The sequence below is a fragment of the Scomber scombrus genome, chromosome 18 (assembly GCF_963691925.1).
Source record: "Scomber scombrus chromosome 18, fScoSco1.1, whole genome shotgun sequence".
Lineage (NCBI taxonomy): Eukaryota > Metazoa > Chordata > Actinopteri > Scombriformes > Scombridae > Scomber > Scomber scombrus.
In genome coordinates this window covers 8,559,750-8,574,653 of record NC_084987.1, presented here as the reverse complement: position 1 = coordinate 8,574,653, position 14,904 = coordinate 8,559,750, and the positions used below count along the sequence as shown (strand labels likewise).

The window sequence follows — 14,904 nt, the reverse complement described above, 5'->3', positions numbered from 1 at the left end:
GAAAGTGACCACTAAAAATAAAATGATTACTTTACACTAATTATTTCATTTTCTCTGCTGAAATTATGTCCTCATTGACTTTAGTTTTACCTATTTAATGGCTGCGGTTACCACTGTGACCACTAGAAAGTAGTGAACAATTATGATTGTAGACCGTCAAATTACATTTAAACTATAAATACAATTTAAAGGACCACTGTGTAAGATTTGAGGGGGGTCCATTTGCAGAAATTGAATATCATATTCATAATCATAGCGCATAATCACCTGAAAATAAGAATTGTTTTCGTTATTTTAGAATGAGCCTTTTATATTTATATAGGGAGCACGTCCTCTTCCCACGAAAGCCACCAGAGAGAGTAATTATTTATAATTACAAAACTGTCGTGTGAATTGACTATAAATACTGTTGTACATTGTGTATTTATACTAGTGGGACCTCTAGTGGTGATGTGACGCATCTACAAGACTCTCAAGACAACAATTAACCACCAGTGTAAATTGGTTCATATGACTATACACAATAATACCGATCACTTTGACGAGCATCTGTTTAGAGGAACAGCACACACTAATACTTCCAGTGAATACATTAAATATAAACCTTTTAAATTGGGTATACGTGTAAATTCGTGCTCTGATCACAGGAATATCGATATATCTGCAAAATTAAGCTCTAAGCTGATATAACGAGGCCACTTTTATGGTAGTAATGTAAAGTAACTAATAGTGCTTGCTGTAAACGATAAATGTCAGTTAGGTGTGGTGAATGATGAATAGTAGAATGAAGTCTATCAAATCAATTGACAATTTATCCCTCTATTTTTCAATTCGCATACATTTCATCATTATTAATTCATAACCATTTTAATCACTTCCATTTTTTAAAAATATTTTTTGTTACTTCCACCCTTGAGGCCACTTTTCTTAAATGATAAATGGCAATTTTGGCTCTGTTTTCATTATATCACGACTGTTTTAATCAAATCGACTTTAAATTTATCAAATCATTTGATAATTTCTCACTCTATTTTTCATTTCATATCCATTGTACCCCTCTATTTTTCAATTCACATGCATTTTCGTCACCTCCTTTTTTATCAATTCATTTTTGTTACTTCCACCCCTCATATTTGTGGTGCTGATTTCTGCTTTCAGGGGTCGTTATTGTGTCGATTAGTCTGCTTGGAGCGTAAAGTTGGTAGTCTTCGTGTTTTTGCTGCTTCTACGTCTGATTTTGAAACCTCTGCTTGAATGGAAAAATCTGGAAAGCTGAACACTAAGCAGCTAAACACTGCTGCTGCGGAGCTTCCGAAGTGATTCTGTTTTTCCCGACAGCACTTGAAGGCAGCACATGAGCTAACCAGGAGCAGAGGAAGAGCCGAGCAGCGCGGACATGTCAGACCCGGCGGCGGCGCAGGGCCTCCAACCCCGGCTTCTACAAGCCCAGGCGACTGGGTCAGCTGGGTCCAGTACCGCCGCCACAGGCTCCGGGTCAGGGAGTAGCGATCCGGCCAGACCGGGACTGAGCCAGCAGCAGCGTGCGAGCCAGAAGAAAGCCCAAGTTAGAGCTTTTCCACGGGCGAAAAAGCTCGAGAAACTTGGCGTATTCTCCGCATGCAAGGTAGCTTAGCTTAGCTTAGCCAGCCAAAGTTCACAACAAAGCACTCTTAGCGTTATTGTGCGCGGTGTAGCAAAGAGGACCACACTCAATATATAGCAGACAAAAACAAAAAACAAATAATTAGCTTAATGAGCTCATGTTAACTTTTGCAGCTAGCTAGCAGCACAGCCTTCTTGCTACTTGTATTATTCACATTACATCTTTGAAGGTGCATTTATTATCAGCTAGCATAATTGTGTGGTCATTGACTGACGCATAGAAACAACTAATGAGCTGCCTGTTCATGTCGCCTTCATTTGGTGTTTTGCACGTTTTGCTTATTCCCAGGCTAGTGATACATGCAAGTGCAATGGATGGAAAAACCCAAATCCACCAACAGCCACTCGTATGGACCTGCAGCCGCAAGCAGCCAGCCTGAGCGAGCCTTGCCGCAGCTGTGGACATGCTCTGGGTACAAACTACTCCCACACACAAACACACACACACACACACACTCCCCAGTACTCCCCCAGCACTCCCCCAGCCCTCCTCCCAGTAGCTAGTAAAACTGTATTCCACTGACTTCTTTTTGGGAATTAAGAAGTCACTGTTTGACACCTCGGATGTTTGTGAGTTGACTTAAGTCATGTGTTTTTTTGTATTTGATGCCTCCTTTACAGCTGATCATGTTTCCCACCTGGAGAATGTCTCCGAGGATGAGATTAACAGGCTGTTGGGGATGGTGGTGGATGTTGAGAACCTCTTTATGTCTGTGCACAAAGAGGAAGACACTGATACCAAACAGGTCTACTTTTACCTATTCAAGGTAAGCAAAATGTAGCTCACGTCTGTGTAACAGGCACAATAGAAATGATAACTGAGTTCATTTGCAAGATTTTTTTTCAGCGCAGTTAAGAATCCCTCTTCATGTCATTATTCTTTATTTCTGACCCATTCCCCTTAGCTACTGAGGAAATGCATCCTGCAGATGAGCCAGCCGGTTGTAGAGGGATCCCTCGGAAGTCCACCCTTTGAAAAGCCCAACATCGAGCAGGTGAACATGAAACTACAAACATCTCCAGCAGTAGCTGAAAGAGCAACAGGCACCAAATAATCACATTTCTCAAAATTGTGACAAACAGGTATCTGTGGAGAAGAATTCATGAGGACGAACTCATATAACATTTTCTTGGTCTTTTGTCTCCTTTCCATCCGAAGGGGGTTTTGAATTTTGTTCAGTACAAGTTCAGCCACCTGGCACCAAAGGAGAGGCAGACCATGTTTGAGCTGTCAAAAATGTTCCTCTTGTGCCTAAATTACTGGAAGCTGGAGACACCAACGCAGTATCGCCAGCGCACCCAGAAAGATGACGGGACAGCGTACAAAGTGGACTACACCAGGTTTGTGCTTTTGCCGTCATTAAGTAAGCAGTAGGACAATATCAGTGTCTTAAAAACATCTTTTAGTCAGAGTAAAGGCCAATTTCTGCCTGTACAAGTCAGTTTTTTTGTGTTGAATACTGTGTTGTCAGTTTGTAAAATAGCAGTGTTTTCCCTTTTGACTCCCAGGTGGCTGTGCTACTGTCATGTCCCTCAGAGTAATGACAGCCTACCGCGCTATGAAACCACTCAAGTGTTTGGTCGTAGCTTGCTAAAGTCCATCTTCACTGTGACGCGACGCCAGCTCCTGGAGAAATTCAGAGTGGAGAAGGATAAACTGTTGCCAGAAAAACGCACGCTCATCCTTACACACTTCCCCAAGTAAGGGCAGGCGCTTTTGAAATAGTGTATATATGTCTGACATTGAATGGCAAAAAACTGCTGACAAGTCAAAGTGCTTTAGCTTCATTTTGTTAAGTATATTTGTGCACGCATGTCATCAGGTTTTTGTCCATGTTGGAGGAGGAAATCTATGGTGAGAATTCACCCATTTGGGAGGCGGACTTCACCATGCCTGCCTCTGACGGCACACAGCTGGGACATCAGACAGGTGAGGCTGGTGTATAGTCTTAACTATGATCTGTTAAGTTGGATGGGACCAGACCATAATATAGGATCACAACATTTTAAGATGTATCTTTTGAGCTGTATTCATTATAACTGCCATAAACAATAACTTCTAGTCTCAAATCATCAACCAGGTCACCTGATCATCACAGCAACATTGTTTAACTGGGATTAATTTTCCTTGAGTCATTTTATTAAAATCACAAGTGTTGAAACTAAGTAATAAGTGAGTGCAGACTGATAGGGGTGGGAATCACCAGTGGCTCCACGATACAATATTAATGAAATTTTAAATATATTGTGATATGCTGCGATATATTGCAATTCATTATCTTTTTTCACCTGCAAATTAAGTCCCGAAAGGAAAAAACTTCAATTTTCATTTGCAATTTCTATAATAAAAGATAGATACTTGGTGTCTGTGTATTGATACAATATTGCCATGCAAAATATCACGATACTTTGCTGTATCGATTTTTTCCCCCACCCCTAAAGAATGATGAACGTAGAATTGTACAAAAACAATTCAGTTTTGGGGTAAAAAGTAAACACTTTAAACATCTGCAAAGGTGACATTTACATATTAGAGCAACATAAGGTTGGTAATGGTTAAAGAACTTTTTAAAATGAAATAAAACAAATAAGATTACACAATGATACATAACAGTATCATAGGCCATGTACATGATTTGTGCAATTTGAAAATGTCTTGGCCAGTACCTTATCCACCTATTGAGTGTAGTAGTGCAACTCTGAAAGCCTTATTGAAGGAGTATGGTGACAGAAGCAGAGATGGGTATCTACGGTGTATGTAATTTGCTTTGTATAAATATACTGTGTCTTCGCTAGCTTTTACTGTTGTCACAGTTCCTGTTGTACGATAATAAATACAGTGTATCTTGGTGTCTCTCCTCTGCAGTGATCAGTCCTGCTGCAGTGTCCGGCTCCCCCGCTCTGTCCAAGGGTCTGAGCAGTGGCTCCTCTCTGGGCAGTTTGGACGCTGGAGGTGCAGAGCCCATCCCAGGTGTGTGAGCCCTGCTTTTTTTCTTTGATTCTCTCTTTTTGTACAGTGGCTCTTAAAAGTGTCTGTTGGAGCATTGTGTAACATTAAAGGTCATTATAAAGCATCCAACCCACCTGTGACTACAATTAATTAAATACAGAATTAATGTGCTGTATAAAAATCACTCAAATGTCAATGGGCTCACAACCGTGTTTAGATGCTGTTGGTATTGCCTGCTTGAATAAGAATAATTATTGTTTGCAGACTAACATAAAAATATTTATTGGATACAATGTGGATTTTTATGCCTTGTGAAAGTCATAAACAACAACAAATAACTTGGCAGCCTGGAGGCTTTTACTCTGTCAAACAAAACCTTTGATGGTTCTAATATTGTTAGCTATATTCTCTCACCTTGACTTCACTTTGACTTGAGAAATGTCACTGTCTGCTCAGGAGAGAAACGTAAACTTCCAGAGGCGCTGACACTGGAAGATGCCAAGCGGATCCGTGTGATGGGAGACATTCCTATGGAGCTGGTCAATGAAGTCATGATGACAATCACTGACCCTGCTGCCATGCTCGGACCAGAGGTAAGTCAGTCAGTGTTAGAGGTAGTTATATTCTTACAAATAAAGACTGTAGCGCTCACAGTTTATGTTTATACCTCCAGACTAATCTGCTGACTCCAAACGCTGCTCGTGATGAGACTGCCAGGCTGGAGGAGAGGCGAGGCATCATAGAGTTTCACGTCATCGGAAACTCTCTTTCCCAAAAGTCCAACAAAAAGATCTTGATGTGGCTGGTTGGCTTGCAGAATGTCTTCTCTCATCAATTACCTCGCATGCCCAAAGAGTACATCACACGGCTGGTGTTTGACCCGTAAGTAGATATCTAACACCACGTGGTAGTCATAGAGCTCCCCCGCACATTATCCTGACGTCTCCAACTTTCACAGGAAGCACAAGACCCTAGCCCTTATCAAGGACGGCCGGGTCATCGGAGGCATCTGTTTTAGGATGTTTCCCACTCAGGGCTTCACGGAGATTGTCTTCTGTGCCGTCACATCCAATGAGCAAGTTAAGGTACATAACCCGCCATTAAGTCTTGTTAGAGCTGACAGATAAATTAGATGTTTGTCTGTGGCTCGTTTTACAGATTTTGGGCACCATCTGTTGTGAATGTATACTGACATTCAAAAGTCTAGACCATGAATATTAGACCATCCCACTTGTTCAGACGTATAGAAACCCTGTCTTATATTTGGACCAATACAGTAATTATAAGCATTTCTTAAAATTTCTTCCACGTTCTTTGCTAAAGAAAGAAAAGGCCACACAGTACTTCTTCCAGATCATCCTTTACTCATCCGTCTCATATTAACGCATTACTTTTTAACTTAAAAAGGCATATTATAAAGAATATTATAAAGGTGGCATTGTTTTAAAAAAACGAACCAAAAAAACCCAACACATTTTTGAGTGTTCATTTTCTTTCTCTGGTCTTTTTAATGTAAGGGCTATGGTACCCACCTGATGAACCACCTGAAGGAGTACCACATCAAACACAACATCCTCTATTTCCTCACTTACGCTGACGAGTACGCCATCGGCTACTTCAAGAAACAGGTACTGTAGGCACGACCTGTACATTATATCTGCTCCTGTCCCCTCTTTCTTTCTGGACCTTTTTGTAATTTGGTCCTCCCTCACAGGGCTTTTCCAAAGACATCAAAGTGCCGAAGAGTCGTTACCTCGGATATATCAAAGACTACGAAGGAGCGACTCTCATGGAGTGCGAGCTGAACCCCAGAATCCCCTACACTGAGCTGTCTCATATCATTAAAAGGCAGAAAGAGGTATGTGAGCAACCCAAAAGTCCAAGTGAGGCTGTACGATGTTCTCATTAAAGCAAATACTTTTTTTTTTTCTGTTGTTAATCTACGTGTTTTCTTATATCATATAAACTTGAAAATGTCACATCAGATCATAAAGAAGCTGATTGAGAGGAAACAGACCCAGATCAGAAAGGTTTACCCAGGTCTCACTTGCTTCAAAGAAGGTGTGCGACAGATCCCTGTGGAGAGTATTCCAGGCATAAGTAAGTGTTTGGTTTGTGTGCAATGAAAAAACTATTAGAAATCAGTATTATCATGTTTCTTACAAGTTTTTTTCTTCTAGGAGAGACAGGCTGGAAACCTAGTAACAAGGAAAAAGGGTAAACACTTGCATATACTATTTAAATTGATGTTCCAATCTTGAGTTGCTATCTGCCTGTATTTAAATGTATGTAAAATAGTTTGTGCCACAGTGACACTCAGCTCTCAACGCTTCACTTAACACTTAATGAGTTAATGTTTAAAATCAACAGTTTGTTCACTCCAATCATGCATGGTCTTCAGCAACCCAAATGTCCAATCGGACTTGTTTACTTTCATATGCATAGTTGAATTGTGTGGAAGTAGTAGGCTATAATAAAAGCTAAATTAAATCCAGCTGCAGGAAAAATAAAACTGAAACCTTAATGCCTTATTATTTTATACACTCACACTTTGTTCACTGGGATTCATTTGTAGACATTGATTAACAAGCCTTTAATGTCGCAAATAATGTGCAATCTACTATGAACCGGAGTACATTTTACATTTACATGTAGTCAATCTTTGACCCAATTATTTCTCTTGTATTGTAGAAAAGAGGTGAAGGACCCTGATGTGTTATACAACATGCTGAAGAACCTCCTGGCTCAGATAAAGGTAAGGGACACTTTGGCACCAATCTAACACTCACCACAAGAAAAACAATAATGGAGACAAACCAAATCTTTTTTTTTAAATCATGTCAACAGACCCACCCTGACGCCTGGCCATTCATGGAACCAGTGAAGAAATCCGAAGCTCCAGATTACTACGAGATCATCCGCTTTCCCATCGGTGAGCGAGCATCCGTTTGATTAAAATACAACTTTTCCTCTTCCTGATTATATTGCCTAGTTCTCGCTTATGTAGCATGAGCTGTTCATTAGTTTAATTCTGAGTAATTTCCATACATTTTGTCCCCACAGACCTGAAGACCATGACAGAGAGACTGAAGAACAGATACTATGTGACCAAGAAGCTTTTTATTGCTGACCTGCAGCGTATCATCACCAACTGTCGCGAGTACAACCCTCCAGACAGCGAGTATTGCAAGTGTGCCAACACCTTGGAGAAGTTCTTCTACTTCAAATTAAAAGATGGAGGCCTGATTGAAAAATGAACTCGGCCACCAAAATATTTACAGATTTCCCAATGGATGTGGATCAATTCTCACCGCTGCCACATAGCAAGGTGGAGCAGGTCACGAGGAAACCATCGCTAGTTATTGTCATATGAGTTAATAAAAGGGTATGTACACGACTGACAGATTTTACAAGGGAATTGTTGGACTCTAACAAACATAGCAGACGGTTGTTTGGAAATATCAGAGCCTGTTAAGTTCAATGTAAAAGTGTCAAAATGGCATTACTTTTCCCCTTAAAGTAATCCTGTCTTTTTCTTTTCTTTTCCAGTACTCACAGGGGGTTAATAATCTTATTATACCTGTTTCATTACGTGTACCAAAGTTATAGGTCCAACTTAAAACGATGCCACTCCTCCACCCTTATCTATATGGGTGTCATTCAATGACATTATTTCATTCCAGTTTTGTCCTGCTTAAAACTCGTCACTCATACAGAAGTACTGTATATGTACTGTAGAGTTCCTTCACAGAAAACTGGACCTCGGGACCTAAAGCCACGTTGCCTTCCGTTACTGACAGACACTTGAACATCCCAGCCATTTTCATGGGTATAAAGATAGACGTACTTTGAAATATGGGCAGTACTTTGACTGTTGAGTAGCCCTGACACAAAATAACTGACTGATTAGTTGATTGACAATCGATTGAAAATTAATCGAAGACAGTTGCATTAATTGGTCAATCATTTAAGCCGTTTATCTGCGCAAATACCAAACATTTGCTCATTGAAATGTAAGGATTTGCGCCTTTAATTCCATTGTATATATTTTTTGACTGTCAGGATAAAAAGGCAAATATAAAGTATTATTGATTATTGGGCGTGGGTAACATTATTCTCTTATTCTAAACACGTAATTGGTTAATAAAGAATTCTCACAGATTAATCAGTAATATCAGCCCTACTCTTTCTGGAGTAGTTTGAGACACTGCCAGGCTGCTAGTGATGGACAGGGCTCATGTGCTAAACAAAATAAATTCCCTTGATCGTTGCCTTCAAGGAAACAGTTGTTTTCATGTGGACAACAACAGAATATATGCTTATTTATACAGTAAATGGGACACATATTGTTTATGCACCATTTTCCACTGGCAGGGTTTTATTCCAGACCATTTAGTATGAGGTCTCACGTTAGTATACCTTTTACCATGCTTGCAGGTGACACTGTAGTAGTTGGCATTGAATTGTTCTGTTAATAGACTCTAGTATAGTCGCCGTCACACATATGCTAATTAGTCCTATTTACTGTACAGCCACATGTTTGTGGTGGTCACAGGTTTACTGGATAGTTTATGTTAAGAGTTAAACAGAGAGGGGGAGAAGCTAACCATCAGTTCACACAGTCATTCTGGGCTTTTGTTCGTCAGTCGAAGAAGAGAATTCTGGTTTATTTATCGCAACATACACAAGCTGTAGTGGCTGTTAATGCATGGCAGATAGTTTACAATTTGCATTCATAAAAACCATCCAACTTTTGTTCATTTATGGAAACTGATATTGCAGGTTGTTTTTTTTTACAGTGCTACAAACGTAATGAAATGTTTGAAACATTTCTTTGTTCAACGGTCAGTATCACATGGAGGGCGTCCTGAGATGCATCCATATTTACTGTCCAATGCCGGTTGAGCCTGCTTGTTTGTTCCACTGACGTGAGTGTATGTGTGTGTGAGTGTGTTTATTTTGTACTTGAATCATGACTAGCTTTGAATTACTAAAGTGATGTCAGTGTTGCATTATTCAGGGTTGTCAATTGTGTACTTCTCCCTCAATCTACCTATGCTGCATTTCAGATTTTCTTAAAGGTCAGTCTGTTTGAGGATGGCTACTGTCTCTAGTTATGGTATAAATGCCAATTACTGTAACTGTAATACTGTTCATGACAATAAAGTTTTTTTTTTATAAACAATTTTTCAATGTGCAGGTGGTTCTTAAGCTGTGAGGTAACTGATAAAGGTTGGCAGAGATGAGTTCACAACTAACCTGGTGTGTATTTGAATCACTGACTTGGACTCGAAGACAGAACTGAATCAAGATTTAGGGGATTTCAGACTTGACATAATAGAAATAAATCACACCTTTCACTTGTGAGTGAACTCGGTGTTGATCTTCATGACTTAACAAATGTTACTGTAAAAGCAGCCACAAGCATTTATTTCATTGACATTAAACATAGGCTTTAAGTTTTGCTTTCCTGAGGATACGATGCAACCAGTGGGGCCCAGTTAGGGTCCATGTGACTAAGGACGTTTTCAACACTCAAACACATAAAAGTATATAAATACATGAGGTACATAAGTTACCTATAAAATTGGATATAGTGTAGGTTTGGCCATGGCTACATTACAAAAGACCTAATCTATGATCTTATCTATGTAAACTCTACATCACTGCATAATGACGACTAGCTGTTGTTCCTCTAGAACCTCCCTCAGTAGAGCCCTTTTTCTGAGTGCAAAGGGTTTTTGCTTTCGTTTCAGACAGCTGATCGCAAACCAGTTTAAGACCAACCCACCTACACCATGTGCTGACAGTGGTCAAGAAGAAGCTCCGTAAGACACACTGTTCTCTATCACAGCTGACTTGTGAGTTCATAAATGCTGATTTGCTATCTAACAGCTGTTAGATATGTAACAATGAGTGGCTCACTTACCCAGCATGCATCTCTCCCAGAATGCTTGTTATTTTGCTCTCGCCAGCTCTCTATTATGATTTATTGAGACTTTATAGTGTTTGGTATTATAGGTTTGACACACTAATATGATCTATTGTCCAGTTATTTTCTACAGTATGTGAATTCTGTCTTATTCTCATGTGTTGTCAAATAGGAGGAGAGTGTAGGATGGCAGACTTTGCACTTTACTCATACCAGAAAGAAGTGGTTGAAAGGGCCCTTCGAAGAGAGAACATCATTATCTGGCTGCCAACAGGAGGGGGGAAGACCCGTGCTGCTGTGTATGTGGCAAGCCAACACCTAAAGACTACCTCACAGGCTAAAGTGGTGGTCCTGGTAAACAAGGTAAAAAACACAAAACAGGAAAGGAAGGCAAAGTTCACAATGATTTTCACCACATTAATATGAACGAGTTAATTTTCCACCATTTAGCTTGAAGAAAGCCAAACATATGTGAGGGGTAGACTTGATACATGTTGTTACCATAGTATAAATGAATTGATGTACTCTATACTGCAGGTTCACCTCGTGGAGCAACATTTCCACAAAGAGCTCAAACCTCACCTGGGCCATGAATACAAGATGGAGGCAGTCAGTGGAGACAGTGGACAGAAGGACTTCTTTGGAAAAGTGGTGGAAAGATCAGATGTGGTCATCTGCACTGCACAGATCTTATTTAATGCGCTGACTAACATGGAGGAAACCAAACATGTTGAGCTCTCAGGTTAGTAAAATGGAGCTAGAACAGACTTAATTATAATGTTTTTGATGAAGTGAAATGTGGGATAGGTTTTCTAATTACCTAATGAACCTCGTACCAAATTACCATTCATGGTTTCTTACAGACATTACTCTACTCATTATTGATGAGTGCCACCACACCCACAAAGAGAATGTCTACAACAAGATAATGAGACACTATTTGGAGAAAAAGTTGAGAGGAGAACGAAAACTGCCACAGATCCTGGGTCTCACTGCATCACCGGGGACAGGGGGTGCAAAGAATCTGGAAAGGGCTGTAGAGCATGTACTGCAGGTGAGGGTTTACCTTGTTGCATTTGGCTCTCACTGTATGTCTTACTAATCTGAGCAGGTTTGTCTGATCTCCTTTTATCTCCCTCATAGATTTGTGCCAACCTGGACTCAGCCATAGTTTCAACTAAAGACTGCACTGCCGAGCTGAAGGAGAAGGTACCCAGACCCTTTAAGTCAATGGATATTGTGGACAAAAGGCCTCAGGTAATATTTAAAATCTCCATAGCATTTAAACATTTCCAAATTTGAAAACATATGCACTACACCCCAAAATGACCTGATCTGGGTACACTGAGATAAATGGAGTAAAAGCAACATAGACTGCTCTGAACCTTCAATGGGAATTACAGATTTCTTTTTTTTAAATAAACAAAATCTTAAGCCATCATAATAATTTCACATATGCTATAATCACAAAAAACGTTTTATTTTTTATTTTTTAGGATCCATTTGGGGATCATCTGAAGAGTATGATGCAGAAGATCCATGATTTCATGACCCTGCCTCCAGACTTCAGACTGAGAGAGTCTGGCACACAAGAATATGAGCAAGATGTGATGATACTAGAGCAGAGAGGCAAGAAGACAGTTTCTTTTTTTTCGTCCTGTAATGTAATGTCATTGCAAAGTTGCCTGTTTGACTGGGAGGGGCAAAAATAAAATACAAATACAATTTCCAGAGAAAGGAATGCTGCTGTTGACACGTGCATAATTTGTGTATTTATTGAACCAGGGGTAGAAGAGCAAAACAGAATTCTGGCACAATGTGCACTCCATCTCAGGGAGTACAATGACGCCCTGCTCATCAATGACACCCTGCGAATGATAGATGCTTATCGCTCCTTAGAGGATTTCTATGATATCAAGGCCGACAATGCCATAGATGAGACAGACGACTTCCTGGTAGGACTTTTCCAAGGTAGGAGTCCAGAAATATTTTTTTCTTGTCTTTTTGTATATTTGGCTGAATGTTTTTTATGTTGTAGCTCACTGTTTTCAACATGCAAGCAATCATATATAATCACTCTCAATTATATGCAGAGAATCAAGTGGAGCTGAGGGAAATAGCAAACAATTCTCAGCATGAGAACCCCAAGATGGGCAAACTTGAAACCGTTCTTCTAAAGCAGTTTGGTCCAGATGTGGAATCAAGGGGGATCCTTTTCTGTAAAACTCGTAAAAGCACCCACTGCCTGAATGACTGGGTCCTCTACAATAGAGCCTTGCAGCAAGCTGGCATAAAGGCAGCAGTCCTCACAGGGGCTGGAGGTGGCATAAGTCACATGACACAGGTGTGTTGGCAAACAATATTCACATATTAGCTTTTCAATTAAGTAACAGCTTCTCTATTGACATGTTAGTGTGACTTACTTGCTTATGTATCCATCTTTCCTTGCAGAATGAGCAGACAGACACAATCCGCAAATTTCGCCAGGGTGTTCTCAACCTCCTGATCTCCACCAGTGTGGCTGAAGAAGGCCTTGACATACCTGAATGCAACCTGGTGGTACGCTATGGACTGCTTACAAATGAGATTGCCCAGCAGCAGGCCAGAGGACGTGCCCGAGCACCAGAAGCTGAGTATTCAATGGTCGGTCAGACAGGGGGACAAGAAGTGCGTAGAGAGGGCATCAATGAACTTTTGGAAGAGCTGACTGGACGAGCCATTGCTAAAGTCCAAGAAATGAGCATCCATGATTTTAGCACAAAGGTGAGGATGCAGTCCATCCCTATCCCTTGCTTTTACTGCTTAGTGTTTCTGCCAACACACATTTTACTTTTCTTTGTCTCCAGATAAATGAGCTTCAGAAAGAGGCACTTATTGGCAGTGAAGTTGCAGAGATGCACAAAAAGGAGAAGAGGGGTCGCTTCGCTGCCTCCAGAGTCCAACTTTTGTGTCGAAACTGTTTCAAGTCTGTGGCCTCTGGAAGTGACATGAAACTTATTGAAAATACACTCTATGTCAATGTGAACCCTGACTTTCAGTGAGTTGAACTCTTTGTGGTTTAACAGTTCATGCAAAAGTATACAGGTCAAAGTCTTTACAAACCACTCTAATCTTTGCTTATCTTTGTTCTCAGGAAGCACTACAAACTTGGTGAGCAGGTTATTAAAGACAAGACTTTTGATGACTGGGAGCCTGGACGCTCAATCAGTTGCAATGACTGCAACAAGGTACAGTAGGCCTTTTGCAAAATATTATTAATGTAAAACTCCAAAACACATGCTGTCCTGCTCAACGCAGTTCATCAATAAAGTTGATATTGGTGCTCATTTTGACGTGTGAGTTTTATTCTTTACAGGACTGGGGATTTGAGATAAAATACAGGAAGATCGCCCTGCTTCCCACAATAGCCATCAAGAACTTTGGCCTGGAGACCCCTGAGGGCAGGAAGACTGTGAAGAAGTGGAAGGATGTTAGTTTCACTGTTGAAGAGTTTGACTTTCAAGAATACATCCAAGACAACTTCCCTGACATGACCATTGATTGACACAAGAACAGAGCTCTGTGTGGGTTTTTTCCCCATTTCTCAAGTCAGTTTTCATCTGTTTGTTTTTTTAGATTCGTGGCTGTATCTTAGATTGTCTGTGCTCATTTAGAAAAGGTATACCATAATTTTAATGTTTGAGGTACTTAAATGTGAATGCATGCTTTTTAAATATTCCCTTGACATAGTTACCACGTATTTGTGCTGCTGGGCTAGTGAGGCAGCAGCATGCTAAAACCCATTACACATCGATCATGATTGAACAAGCATGACAGCTTTGTTCATGCCATCCAAAACCATCCAACTTTTGTTCATTTATGGAAACTGATATTGCAGGTTGTTGTTTTTAACTACAGTGCTACAAACATTATAATGAAATGATTGAAACATGTTTTTGTTCAATGGTCAATATCAAATGCAGGGTTTCCTGAAATGCATCCATAGTTACTGTCCAATGCCGGTTGAGCCTGCTTGTTTGTTCCGATGACATGAGTGTATATGTGTGTCAGAGAGTGTGTTTATTTTGTACGTGAATCATGACTAGCTTTAAATTACTGAAGGTCAGTCTTTCCACCTGTTTGAGGATGGCTACTGTCTCTAGTTATGGTATAAAGGCAAATTACTGTAACTGTAATACTGTTCATGGCAATAAATTGTTTTTTAAAAACAATTCTTCAGTGTGCAGGTGGTTCTTAAGCTGTGAGGTAACTGATAAAGGTTGGCAGAGATGAGTTCACAACCAGACTGGCATGTGTTTGAGTCACTGACTTGGAATCAAGACAGAACTGAATCAAGACTTAGGGGATTTCATACTTGACA

At 40.2% G+C, this 14,904-nt stretch overlaps 2 protein-coding genes across 2 annotated transcripts; both read left to right on the top strand.

The window, feature by feature from the left end:
* Positions 1 to 1,396: 1,396 nt before the first annotated feature.
* kat2a (K(lysine) acetyltransferase 2A) lies at positions 1,397 to 9,790 on the top strand. Its single transcript, XM_062439183.1, has 18 exons — positions 1,397 to 1,624; positions 1,952 to 2,075; positions 2,284 to 2,429; positions 2,568 to 2,657; positions 2,822 to 3,003; positions 3,172 to 3,363; positions 3,486 to 3,592; positions 4,529 to 4,633; positions 5,069 to 5,205; positions 5,286 to 5,494; positions 5,571 to 5,697; positions 6,130 to 6,240; positions 6,327 to 6,470; positions 6,598 to 6,712; positions 6,793 to 6,829; positions 7,304 to 7,367; positions 7,460 to 7,544; positions 7,676 to 9,790. The coding sequence occupies exons 1-18, from the start codon at positions 1,397 to 1,399 to the stop codon at positions 7,867 to 7,869; spliced, it is 2,397 nt and encodes a 798-aa protein (XP_062295167.1). The 3' UTR covers positions 7,870 to 9,790.
* A 559-nt stretch (positions 9,791 to 10,349) lies between these two features.
* On the top strand, positions 10,350 to 14,749 carry LOC133999858 (ATP-dependent RNA helicase DHX58-like). Its single transcript, XM_062439188.1, has 12 exons — positions 10,350 to 10,473; positions 10,717 to 10,907; positions 11,082 to 11,286; positions 11,408 to 11,598; positions 11,688 to 11,801; positions 12,041 to 12,173; positions 12,330 to 12,515; positions 12,638 to 12,888; positions 12,996 to 13,307; positions 13,391 to 13,581; positions 13,678 to 13,771; positions 13,900 to 14,749. The coding sequence occupies exons 2-12, from the start codon at positions 10,731 to 10,733 to the stop codon at positions 14,086 to 14,088; spliced, it is 2,043 nt and encodes a 680-aa protein (XP_062295172.1). The 5' UTR covers positions 10,350 to 10,473; positions 10,717 to 10,730; the 3' UTR covers positions 14,089 to 14,749.
* Positions 14,750 to 14,904: the final 155 nt, after the last annotated feature.

What these genes read in the sequence shown, in the direction of transcription:
- LOC133999858 (XM_062439188.1), top strand. Translation starts at nt 10,731, where the DNA reads ATGGCAGACTTTGCACTTTACTCATACCAGAAAGAAGTGGTTGAAAGG. An exon ending in TGGTGGTCCTGGTAAACAAG is followed by an intron (nt 10,908 to 11,081) that starts GTAAAAAACACA and finishes TCTATACTGCAG; the next exon opens with GTTCACCTCGTGGAGCAACA. An exon ending in CTGTAGAGCATGTACTGCAG is followed by an intron (nt 11,599 to 11,687) that starts GTGAGGGTTTAC and finishes TCTCCCTCATAG; the next exon opens with ATTTGTGCCAACCTGGACTC.
- kat2a (XM_062439183.1), top strand. Translation starts at nt 1,397, where the DNA reads ATGTCAGACCCGGCGGCGGCGCAGGGCCTCCAACCCCGGCTTCTACAA. An exon ending in TACAAAGTGGACTACACCAG is followed by an intron (nt 3,004 to 3,171) that starts GTTTGTGCTTTT and finishes TTTGACTCCCAG; the next exon opens with GTGGCTGTGCTACTGTCATG. An exon ending in ACAGCTGGGACATCAGACAG is followed by an intron (nt 3,593 to 4,528) that starts GTGAGGCTGGTG and finishes TCTCCTCTGCAG; the next exon opens with TGATCAGTCCTGCTGCAGTG.